We start from the raw sequence: 12,543 nt of genomic DNA, 5'->3' as shown, positions 1-12,543 counted from the left end.
GAAACGTGTTAACAAGCACATGTGCAAGAACATCTCTATTCTGAGAAAATCCTGGCCAATGCCATATGGACTTGTTAGTTCTGAACACACTGGGACGAGAGTTCTATTCGGTCTACACCACAGATACCAGCTCTCTGTAGCTCTGGGGGTTCATATGCTCTTCCACTTTCATTATTGTCTGAGAACGTCAGGCTGACTCAACAAGCTACGCTGGCTCTGGGAAGCTGAACATGCCACAGAAGTATATCAGCCTCTCTGTAACTTCTCCAAAAAGGATGCTGGAGAGAGCTGCCTATCTTGGTAGGGCTAGAATACTTTAAGTGCAGTCTCAAAGCATCCCCCTATGCATGGTGTGGCCTCTAGGAACTCATTTGCAAGGTCCTTACCTGGCCACATTTAATTCCCTCTCAAATAACATTTCTGCACTGCTGCCTATAATGAAACAAGTTGACTTGTATACGAATGGCCTGTTATTCCCCCCCACCCCGACCTCTGCCAACTTATCTCTCCTTGGCTTGAGAGTTCCTTGGACCATGGAACATCCTTAAGTGTTTGGAAAGTGCTTTATACATACTGGGCACGATCACAAATAATATTCATGTTAGATCAACATTTAACATGTTTACTATGTACCTACTGACTAGCTGATGCAGATGAAAGAGAACGGAAAGGTCCCCTAAGGAGAGTACCCTGGGAAGGAGTCAAAAAACATGTTCCAGGTAACAGGAGGGATGGAATTATGCTGGGCTTCCACCAAGGTACTGCCTCTGCATCTGTTGGTGACCTTCCATTCAAGGCCCAGGAACGTATGCTCTACCGAGAGCTGTACACTGTGCGTGGGAGTGAATTTTGCACTGCCACCACCCATGCTTTACCTGCATTGCAGATAAAGGGAGTTCTTTGGTCACTAGTTATTACGCTAGCACATGTACTCTCAGAGAAAAAACTTGCTGATGTGCCCTATGCCACCCAACCCACTAAATATTAAAAGCATCTCCCCCTTCCTTTTGTCCCAGGCTTTAGATTGCAAAGAAGCAGTTCAGAAACTTCCTGAAGTACCTTTTTCCTTAGGTAAGAGTTGGATGTTTTGAGGAGTTTCTCCACTTCTCCTGCCAGGTCTCTGCACATCTCAGAGGAGCCCATGCAGCCGAGGGTGCAGAGTGCCAGGCCCTGCACGTACTGAGTGCTGTGATTAAGGTCACTGCAAAAGAGACCAAGAACAAGCCCGTCAGCACATGCACAGGGAACTCTCCAGTACAGGTCACAGGTGCACATCAGAAGCGAGTCAGAATGCAGGTATGCTGTGAAGCCAAGACGTTAGTTACGTATGTTCCTGGGCAGTTGAGTAAGAATGGGATGCTTTAGACACACGTGGCATAGTCGCCCACCACCAGACTCACCTCTGGAGACTTCAGGTATGGCTACCGTCACAAGTGAAATGGGCTGAGTGACAGTAACACCAGTGCCTGAAGCCCAGCCCAGGAGAAACAGACATGCAGAGCTCCACCCCCACTTCACACCTGTATCCAAGCAACAGTTGACCAGACTAGCACATGAAAGCATAGGGCTCAAAAGCCATCAGAAGAGTGGGGGAAATGCCACTGTTGCAGACACCACACTCTGTGCTGCCCCAGGCAGAGAGGCAGGCCCTGACCCCATTCCAGCTTCTGCAGAAACACACTAACCAGCCATAACAAAACAACTTTGCAGCAAAGGATCCCAGCCTTTGGATCCCTGACAAACAACAGGGAACTGTCTAAGGCCATTACACTCACTTCACGTAGCAGGGGATAGTGTGAACAGCTATCCAATCCTGGGCATTACAAGGGAAAAGGGAATTTCAGATGTGTAGAGCTTCCCAGCTGATTCTCCTCGACCCCCAGACTCTTCCTCCAGTAAGAGGAAACAGGGCATGTGCCTCTCATCCCAGGCCCCTCTCCCCCTGTCCAGGTGAGCGAGAAGAATTCCTGCTCAGAGGAGATGCGGGTGGGGAAGGGGAAAGACATGCTGTCAGAACCGGGTCATGGGCAGCCTGTGGGTATGGACTGAGTTGGTCAGTATTGGGGCCGAAGGTCAGAGATCAATCCGGGACTAGGTCAAAACTAAAGTCAGAGGCCATTACCAAATTGAGAGTGTGAGGTGAGAATCGGGGTCAGGCCAGGTCAGAGTATTTCACTGGGGTCAGCAATGGTCTGAAGCTAAAACAGGATCAGGGTTGGGATGCGAGCCTAGATCAAAAGCCAGGAGCCTGTGATCACGAGAGCTGCAGCAAGGAGCGATGACCAGGGTCTGAGGCAGAAGTATGCTGGAGGTCTGCGTTGCTCAGACAACTCTCAGAAATGGCTTCCTGATTTATATGGGGAATACCAGCCTAACAGGGAATCATGGAGGGCTGTCACTCATGCCCCATAGGGTGGGACTTCCTATAGGATTTAGCCTCTCACTTCCTTTTTGTGGCAACTGTGAATGGGCCCTGTGGTTTCTTACATCATTCCTCCCTCTTCAGGGCCCTTCTTTTCAGGGTGTAACTGGACCAGGCTTCTCTGGATGAACCTCATGAAATTCTCTTACCAGGTTGGAGGCATGGACATGGGAGGCAGGTTTCCAAGTGCGCTCTTCAAGTCCATATGCTTCCCAGTCTACAAGGTAGTACGGGTGTCCCCACGTGCATATGGAATTACAGGTGGCATGCACCTCATACTCTTTGTGGTCCTGGACTTCGACCAGTAGAAATGGAGGAGTGGTTTGGCTAGGGAAGGGGTTATCACTGTAGGGTTTTAGGAGGGACACATGGACCACACATGGGATGTACCTTGAGGGATCAGGGAAGCTGTAATCTGAAGGTGACTGAGTTGACTTGCTGGCAGATCCAGAAGGTCCCAGGAACTGGTAGTCTCATTCGCAAGAAGGTCTGTTGTTCAGAAGATGCTTCAAAGTGAGACAGACTTTCTAGCCAACACAGTGGTTCCCAGATGAGGGGTCCTCCTTCAAGGCGAACCAAATAAGGGAGATCAGATCTTAGTGAATAGCTGAGGAAATTAGTGTGTTTGAGGAGATATGGTGGCACATGGTAGGTTCCTTGCCCTCCTCATGGTAGTACTGTCCTTTTCATGAGACAGCATCAGCCTTTCCATTTTGGGACCTAAGTTGGTAGATGATGGTGAATTTTAACAGAAAAAACAGGGCCCACCTTAGTTGCCTTCGGTTTAAAACTTGGGGTTTGCAGAGATACTCAAGCTTCTTATGGTTTGTGAAGACCTAAAAAAGGGGAGCAAGCCCCTCGAGGTGGTGGTGGCACTATTCCTCGAACACAGGTTTAGCTGCAAGCAGCTCCTTGTCTAGCATTCCGTCATTTATTTTCACTGGGGTGAGCTTGCAAGAGATGACTAAAAATGTGCAGTGATACAAGACTTGCTGGGCTCGGAGCTTCGGAGAGAGTACTTCCCCATGGACCTCCACAATGAACAGGCAGGTTGGATCGTGGTGCACCAGGATGGGAGCCATGGTGAAGGAGGACTTCAGATGGATGATGTCATGCTGGGCAAAGGCATTCTGGGCTTCGGGTGACCAAGTGAAACAGACTGTCTTACGTAGGAGTGAAGTCAGGGGAACCACTTTGAGTGAGAAGTCGGAGATAACCAACCAATAAAAACTGGCAAAGCACAGGAACTGTTATAATTGACAGGGCTTCTAGGGAGCTACTAAGTCGTGAATTGATGTTATCTTTTGGGAATCCATCTGAATGCCCCCTGGGGAGATGATATAGCCCACAACTTCGAGGGAAGGCTAGTCAAAGAAGCATTTTTTCAGTTTGGCATATAGTCCATGCTTCTGCAGCCTTTCTAGAGCAGATCCAACATAATGACACTGTTGTTCTTGGCTCTCTGAGAGCATGAGGATATCATTGAGCTAAATGACATTTATCCAATATGACCTGGAACACGTCATTCACAAAGTGTTGGAAAATTGCAGGGGCATTGGTCATGCCAAACAGCATTACTGAATATGCAAAGTGTCTGTACTGGGCATGAAAGGTGGTTTTCCACTCATTGGTGGCTCTTATATGCTCTAAATGGTAAGCTCCCAAAAGGTCTAGCTTTGTGAAGATCCTGGCTCTTCGCACACAATTTAGCAATCCTAGAATAAGAAGCAAAGGATACTGGTTGTGGATTGTGACCTGATTTAGGGCTCAACAGTCCATGCAAAGACACAATGATCCATCCTCCTTCTGTATAAAAAGTACTAGGGCCCCTGCTGGACAGGTAGATTGACAGATGAAACCCTTCTCAAGATTTTCTTGGATATAGTGGTGCACTGCTGCCAGTTCTGGTCCAGACATGGTATGTGTCAATCCATATGGGGTCTTCAATCTATGGTCTATGCAAAGCTGTGCAAATCATAGTCTTGGTGTGGGGGCAGGATGTTCATGACTTTTTTTCTCAAAAACATCAGTGTGTTCCTGGTATTTCTTTGAGAGACAGGGTTTTGGGCTCAAGGCAATTTCTTTCTGGCTGGCCCAGGTTACCCCTAGAGTGGTAACATCCCTTCCTGAGGTTCAGAGATTGGCTCACAGGGGAGTTGCAGGCAAACTTCTTGGCAATAATAGGAAGAAATGTTGATGCTCTTCCCCCTCCTGGAGATATGCAGGTCATGCTCCTGCAACCACAGTATACAGAGTATTATTGGGAAGTTCAGGGATGTAGCGGGAAAAGCAGTGACACCGGACTCCAGAGAGATTACTGATGAACACAGGAAACTGAGTAGCAGCTACCGTCTCCTCAGCTGCCCCGGAACCTGTGTGGCACATATAAAAGCTGAGTGTTCTTCTGGAAGGACTTTTGACTTTCCCGCCAGGTGGCTCGGGGTCTCGGGAGGGGAGGCGCAGCGCGCTTCCCATTCTCCAGCAGCAACTCAGGCTGGCACGGGGCTCCTCCAGCCACGGGAGGGTGGCATGTTTGGGGCTCCTGCTGCGGGACCAGGGGGCGGGGTTGGAGCATCAGGCAGAAGGGGTAGGGTCAGGGGGCTAGCCTCCCCAAAGCTGGGGGGGTCCACCCACCATCCATGGGGCTGATGGACAACTTCACTGTAGTTTCTCTCAAGCCTGGCACAGATTCTTGGAGGAGGTGAGGGGAGATACAGGCTGTAGTGATAGCATGGGAACTCTTTCACCCCACCTGTCTCCCACAGAACAAGATAAATGTTTTTGCCACAGCTTCCTCCACAGCCAAAACTGCCTCAGGTTCTTGATGGGAGCAAAGATGCTCCTGTCTCCCAAACGCCAGCCCACAGGAACCTTAAGTGGATACTAATATTTGAATCTGCAGCACCTCCTTGCCTTCAGAAAGTCTCAGTTGTTACTGTCTCATCCCTTCTTCTCACCTAGGAAACTACCTGAACAATATGCAGAGCTACTACTTGGAGAAAAGAGAGAACAGCACAGGGTAGTCTAGGCCCTAAACACCCGAAAAGTACCCGGTTTTACTGCAGGATAGTCATGCACCCAGCTGGGCCTGCTTAAAGACCAAGTTTAAAGAAAGAAAAGGTGAGCCTCTGCAGTTTACAGACTCCCCGGTGGATTGGAGATGCCCTGAAAACATGTAAGTAGCACATGGAATAGCAAGAGAAGAGGACAGCGGAATTATGAGAACCTGTTTTACAGACTAATTGGGATTCGAGAACTAAAATCCCTTAATCTGGAACACGAAGTAGTCAATAAATAATCCTTTCCCAGTGCAGCAGGCTACAACAATCTCTTTCTCATCTGTCAATTAAAGGACTTTTCCACACAACACAACACGACCCTCCCCACCACCGCCCAGAAACTCTTTGCAAACTGGATATCACCAATGTCACTGGATAATCCTAGATAACTATATGGAATACAAGTTAACACTTGTAATGATAGGTCTGCCTGCTATTGATCAATAATGGCACATTTAGGGAGGGTGTTTAGTTGTCACTTACTTTTAAATTACTGTGTTTTACAGTGTTTTGAAAACAGCAATGCCTCTTGGAGGCCTGGCAGATACAACAGTTTAAAAACCAAGTCAGAGTCAGATCTCAGACGTGTCTGGGACTCAAATGGCAGAGACCACGAAGGAAATAAAATTCCCTGCTCTGTTTTTCTCTCAGCTGGCCCTGTAATTGTGGAAAGATGGGATGTTACTACATCCCCTCAGATTCCCCCAAAAATCTACTAGATTACATTATCTTGGCTAGAGGAAACACTGTGAATAACAGTCAAATGCCCAGGACAAGAAAAAGATTTTGCTGCACCCTGGAAAAATGCTAACATGAAAACAAATTAAGAAAACAGTCTCTGAACATCAGTAGATCTGAAGTGCAGGGATCCAGCTATGGGAAAGAATAATGGCAAAAGGAGTTTGATGAAGGTCTCTGCATTACAGAGGTGTCTGGTAGTGACTTTATAATTAAGGTTGTGTTCCAAAATGGGGTTAAAATAGGACATAAATTCCTGTTGTTCTCAGAGAGTAGTTGGTTTATCAGCAAGATATTTCACAAAGTTTCCATGCCCTTTGGATTTTCTGTGTAGTTTGATTTCTCTGAACACATTTATAATGGGAAGCCTCTGAATTTGAGCTCTGTCTGGTTTTTCCACCTTGGCAGTGACCTTTCATAGATGGACCATCAATCTTAAAAATATGTTTATTCATTCAAAAGGTGAGAGGTGGCTGCTGACTTGATCTCCTGCAACAGATAAAGCTGTTTTAAACTATTTATTTAGATTGACATGAATTTTTAAGGAGCTATTCATGCTACCACTGAAAGTTTATGCATTATGCACACACACACCCCTCTCATTGGAGGAGCTGTGGGGGTGGTACAGAAACCTGACAGATGGGTGCCAGAAGCACACAAATCTCTGCATAAAATATTCTCTATTAGCAACTGTACTTTTGCCCCCTTCATGTTCACTTCCTAACACCCGCTCCACACTCATCCAACCCATTCCCCCAGGTAAGTATGAAAACCTAAACACACTGTAGTGAAGCAGTTAGTGTTGCTGAACACAAAGTATTCCTAACACACCCACAAAAGCAAGAAAATGAAAAGTTAAGCTACTTACTACCACATACCCTGCTCTTCTTCATCTGCATTACCACAACTCCTTACCATTACCACAGACCATGTTGCTGCAACCTTAACTCTGCTCCTATCTTAACCACCTGTCTGCACACCTATTTTCACCAAACTCCCAACACAACAAACTACTACACCAAACACCCATAAAAAGTGGGGGAAACAATCCGGTAAAGGAAGATGTGCAGAAAAGCAAAAAGAAGGCAGAGTTAAGTTTTTGGCATGTGGTGTCCAGTAGCTGTGGGAATGATAAGGTTGAGGATGGGATACAGAGTATGTGCTGATACGTGACTTAACTGCTCATTTCCTTGTTTTTACAAATTTGTCAGGTATGTGCTATGGGCAACAACTCCTCAACTGCTTCACAAAGATTTGTATATTATTTTTAATTTTTGTACCACAGCAGCACCTGGGGTCTCCAACCAAGACCTGGCCTCACTATAAACCCTACATAACACTGAAAGACAGTTGACACATTGAGTAACTTATAGTCTAGATTAAAGCTTGGCTTAACAGTGAAATCCTTGCAGCTCTTAAACACAAAAAAGAAGCTTACAAGAAGTGGAAGATTGGACAAATGACCAGGGGTGAGTATAAAAATATTGCTCGGGCTTGCAGGAGTGAAATCAGGAAGGCCAAATCACACCTGGAGTTGCAGCTAGCAAGAGATGTTAAGAGTAACAAGAAGGGTTTCTTCAGGTATGTTAGCAACAAGAAGAAAGTCAAGGAAAGTGTGGGCCCCTTACTGAATGAGGGAGGCAACCTAGTGACAGAGGATGTGGAAAAAGCTAATGTACTCAATGCTTTTTTTGCCTCTGTCTTCACGAACAAGGTCAGCTCTCAGACTACTGCACTGGGCAGCACAGCATGGGGAGGAGGTGACCAGCCCTCTGTGGAGAAAGAAGTGGTTTGGGACTATTTAGAAAAGCTGGACAAGCACAAGTCCATGGGGCCGGATGCATTGCATCCGGGAGTGCTAAAGGAGTTGGCGGATGCGATTGTAGAGCCATTGGCCATTATCTTTGAAAACTCATGGCGATCGGGGGAAGTCCCGGACGACTAGAAAAAGGCTAATGTAGTGCCCATCTTTAAAAAAGGGAAGGAGGAGGATCCTGGGAACTACAGGCCAGTCAGCCTCACCTCGGTCCCTGGAAAAATCATGGAGCAGGTCCTCAAGGAATCAATTCTGAAGCACTTAGAGGAGAGGAAAGTGATCAGGAACAGTCAGCATGGATTCACCAAGGGCAAGTCATGCCTGACTAATCTAATTGCCTTCTATGACGAGATAACTGGCTCTGTGGATGAAGGGAAAGCAGTGGACATGTTGTTCCTTGATTTTAGCAACGGTCTCCCACAGTATTCTTGCCAGCAAGTTAAAGTAGTATGGACTGGATGAATGGACTATAAGGTGGATAGAAAGTTGGCTAGATTGTCGGGCTCAACGGGTAGTGATCAATGGCTCCATGTCTAGTTGGCAGCCAGTATCAAGTGGAGTGCCCCAGGGGTCGGTCCTGGGGCCGGTTTTGTTCAATATCTTCATAAATGATCTGGAGGATGGTGTGGATTGCACCCTCAGCAAGTTTGCAGACAACACTAAACTGGGAGGAGAGGTAGATACGCTGGAGGGTAGGGATAGGATACAGAGGGACCTAGACAAATTGGAGGATTGGGCCAAAAGAAATCTGATGAGGTTCAACAAGGACAAGTGCAGAGTCCTGCACTTAGGACGGAAGAATCCCATGCTCCGCTACAGACTAGGGACCGAATGGCTCGGCAGCAGTTCTGCAGAAAAGGACCTAGGGGGGACAGTGGATGAGAAGCTGGATATGAGTCAGCAGTGTGCCCTTGTTGCCAAGAAGGCCAATGGCATTTTGGGATGTATAAGTAGGGGCATTGCCAGCAGACCGAGGGACGTGATCGTTCCCCTCTATTCGACATTGGTGAGGCCTCATCTGGAGTACTGTGTCCAGTTTTGGGCCCCACACTACAAGAAGGATGTGGAAAAATTGGAAAACGTCCAGCAGAGGGCAACAAAAATGATTAGGGGACTGGAACACATGACTTATGAGGAGAGGCTGAGGGAACTGGGGATGTTTAGTCTGCAGAAGAGAAGAATGAGGGGGGATTTGATAGCTGCTTTCAACTACCTGAAGGGGGTTCCAAAGAGGATGGCTCTAGACTGTTCTCAGTGGTAGCAGATGACAGAACAAGGAGTAATGGTCTCAAGTTGCAGTGGGGGAGATTTAGGTTGGATATTAGGAAAAACTTTTTCACTATGAGGGTGGTGAAACACTGGAATGCGTTACCTAGGGAGGTGATGGAATCTCCTTCCCTAGAAGTTTTTAAGGTCAGGCTTGACAAAGCCCTGGCTGGGATGATTTAGTTGGGGATTGGTCCTGCTTTGAGCAGGGGGTTGGACTAGATGACCTCCTAAGGTCCCTTCCAACCCTGATATTCTATGATTCTATGAAAGCAGTGGGGTAGCAGAAAGAGGAAGGTGAGGAGACAAAGATAATTGAAAAATGCCAGGTTATGTAAACCAGCTATATGCACAATTGCCAACTCAACTCCCAGTACCTGTTCCCCTAAAATTAGACTTGTTTGGGGATATAACAATCAGCCCCCTAATTTAAGTGGAAGGGAGCTAGCTGGAGGCAAGGCATTTTCAGTGAAGGGTCTTCAGTTCAAACTCCTTTGCTCTCCCCACCACTTGGTCCAACAGAGATATTCATATCTGAATTCAGAACAAGATGTAGGAAATCAATGTTCTCCTGTTGATGGCATCCCCTTTTGGGGGACAGGCAGTGGCAGCAGTGAAGCCAGTCAGTGGGAACTGGGAGACTGAGATTTAATTTTTTATTTAGATTTCTCAGATACTCTAGGCACAATCAATATGTACAGAACCAAGTGAGAATCTGAGAAATCTAAATAAAAAAATAAATCTTAATCTCCCAGCTCCACTGACATGTTTCCCCCCTTCCCCACCCCCACAAAAGGAGGCCTCATCAAAAAGAAAACACTGATTTTCTACATCTTGCTCTCCACTCAAACCTACTCACCTTCAATAAAATCGTTATGGAAACCTCAAAGTTTTCTGGTAATGTTCACAGCTCAAGGAGATTCCAAACCAGCTGAACACCACATCCCAGAAAGGTGCTGCCCTTCCCCTGCAGCCAACCAGTGCCCCATCACAACACCACACTCAACCTGGCCAAACTCTCAGAACAGAGTAGAGCTAGCTTCACACCCTAGAGTCACACAACTTATAAGAGCCCACCTATATTTATAAATACAATTGAGTCAGGGGACCAGTACAAGATGGCTGCAGCACTGTTCAGGGTTTTAGCCTAAGATCCAGTCTACACTACGTATTGCAGCTGTGTTATAACCAGATCCTCTGAATTCAGTCATATGTATGGTGTGGATGAGCCCTAAGTGATTTTATGCTACCCTTAATTATTCAATCAGGGCTTGCTCTTCTGTAAGGTGAGAAGGTAACTGCCCCCTCAGTGTCTCTAGAAGCTGTTCAACCAGCTACAGGAAGCCCATTATGACCATATTAGTTTCCTTTTCTTTTCAGGGAAGTTTTAATGGCCAGGATGTTCCATTCTCTCAGCCACCAATTACACAGCATCACCAAGTGAATGCCCAAGACATGGAAGTTCCACGCATTAAATGGCTCTCTGCTATATACACCAAGTTTCAAAAACTTTTTAGGGCCATAGCAGTCTGGAGCTTAGCAGCAATCCAACACACAAGGTGACTAAAAAATGGCCTGGGCAGTACCAGTGGCATTAGGGATTTCTAGACTGAAAAGTTCCCCCTTTTCAAATTAAATGCCAGTTGAGAATTGAGGCATCAAAAAAGTTATTGTCAGGAGCCTAACTGTGGTTCTGAAATCCCTACACACATTTGTGAATGGGGAAGGAGAGAGTAGTCTTACTTCTTGATGCAGTTGGTCATGAGAAGGTGGACATCCTGTCTCTCATCCAGTAGCAGCATGGCACCTAGGTACCCAATGCGCTTGTCTGTGAATTTCTGAGACGCAATAAGTTTGAGGCACTCCAACTGCAAAAAAAAAAAACATAGATAAATCAGTATAAATCATATTTCTGTGCTGGGAGCAATAATAGTTTGCACTTGTATAGTATCTTCCATCCAAGTGCTTCGCAAAGTTAGTATTATCTCCATTTTAAAGATGAGGGAGAAAAGCAACCCGTGACCTGCCCAAAGTCTCAGCAAGTCAGAAGAGGAGCTACCAGACCATGCTGCCTCTCATGGCTATGAAACTCTCTCAAAGTGTACAGGAGATCCAGGGGAATGAACTAAAACAGGGTGACACAGAAGTCATCAGTAAGTGAAAGACATCATCCATCATCATTCAAGGCATACTATAGGTCTGCACAAATTAGAAACCCTTTCCAATACCAGTCTAATAGAGAAAACCCATCATGGATACAGACAGAACAGAAACTGGCAAACCCAATCTCATATAATTGTATGCTGGATTCATACCCCAAAATTCCAGCACCCATGAAATATTACCTATTAATTAAAAATACACTTATTAATTGAGTATATGTAAGGCACTTGACCAAACAAAAAGAGCAGACCTTGGTAATATTGAAAATAAAAAACAGTGCCTTCAAACAGAGGTTGAATAAGGAAGTTTTTAAATGTTGGGGCAAATGTTACTCTGATAAGTGGAAGGATTTCATTAGGATGGACAACCCCTAAAACAAACAGATGTAACTGATATATTAAAAAAAGAAAATAAAGCATAATATGAGTTTATACAGATTGCTTAACTTTATTTACAACTTCCATGGAAGAAAAGAACTAAAGCTATCAGTATTAGAAAATTGTATATACATGCTTGAAGTTTCAGCAATCAAGATTACTGCTGGAATGTATAATCTCATGACTGTGTTTTTAAAGAACAAACTGCATAAAGCTGTTATGGAATATAGACTGTAAATATGAAACAATAGCAAAAGAATGGAATAAAATAATAGAAAAGGTTGCTGAGATAATATCTTTTATTGGACCAACTTCTGTTGAAAGAGAGACGCTTTCAAGCTACAGAAGTCCAGAACTGAAGAGCTGTATGCAGCTTGAAAGCTTCTCTCTTTCACCAACAGAAGCTGGTCCAATAAAAGATATATCTCACCCACCTTGTCTCTCTAATATCCTGGGACCAACACAGCTACACCACCATTGCAAATGTAATCAGATAATAAGTACTGGCTCTAACACTAATCAATGAGTGCAAGTTCAGTACTATACAACATATTATAAGGTATGTTTCTCCATCTCCATAACACAAAATATATACAAAAACAACAAGGAGTCCGGTGGCACCTTAAAGACCAACAGATTTGAGCACAAGCTTTCGTGGGTAAAAACCTCACTTCTTCAGATACAGCTGAAGAAGTGAGGAAG

General features: G+C 45.4%; 1 protein-coding gene across 2 annotated transcripts in view; it reads right to left on the bottom strand.

Annotated features, from left to right (window-relative positions):
- Nucleotides 1-12,543, bottom strand: part of AP1G1 (adaptor related protein complex 1 subunit gamma 1) — a 98,469-nt gene that overhangs the window by 45,544 nt on the left and 40,382 nt on the right. For both annotated transcript variants that reach the window (XM_084644524.1, XM_084644525.1), the window contains exons 3-4: nucleotides 11,045-11,169; nucleotides 1,060-1,201 (exon numbers count right to left, since the gene is read on the bottom strand). In XM_084644524.1, the coding sequence (XP_084500650.1) occupies nucleotides 1,060-1,201; nucleotides 11,045-11,169 (267 nt within the window). The remainder of the gene's footprint in view (nucleotides 1-1,059; nucleotides 1,202-11,044; nucleotides 11,170-12,543) is intronic.

The sequence above is a fragment of the Lepidochelys olivacea genome, assembly GCF_965140295.1.
Source record: "Lepidochelys olivacea isolate rLepOli2 genome assembly, chromosome: 12".
Classification (NCBI taxonomy): Eukaryota; Metazoa; Chordata; order Testudines; family Cheloniidae; genus Lepidochelys; species Lepidochelys olivacea.
This window is presented reverse-complemented; position numbering and strand designations above follow the sequence as displayed.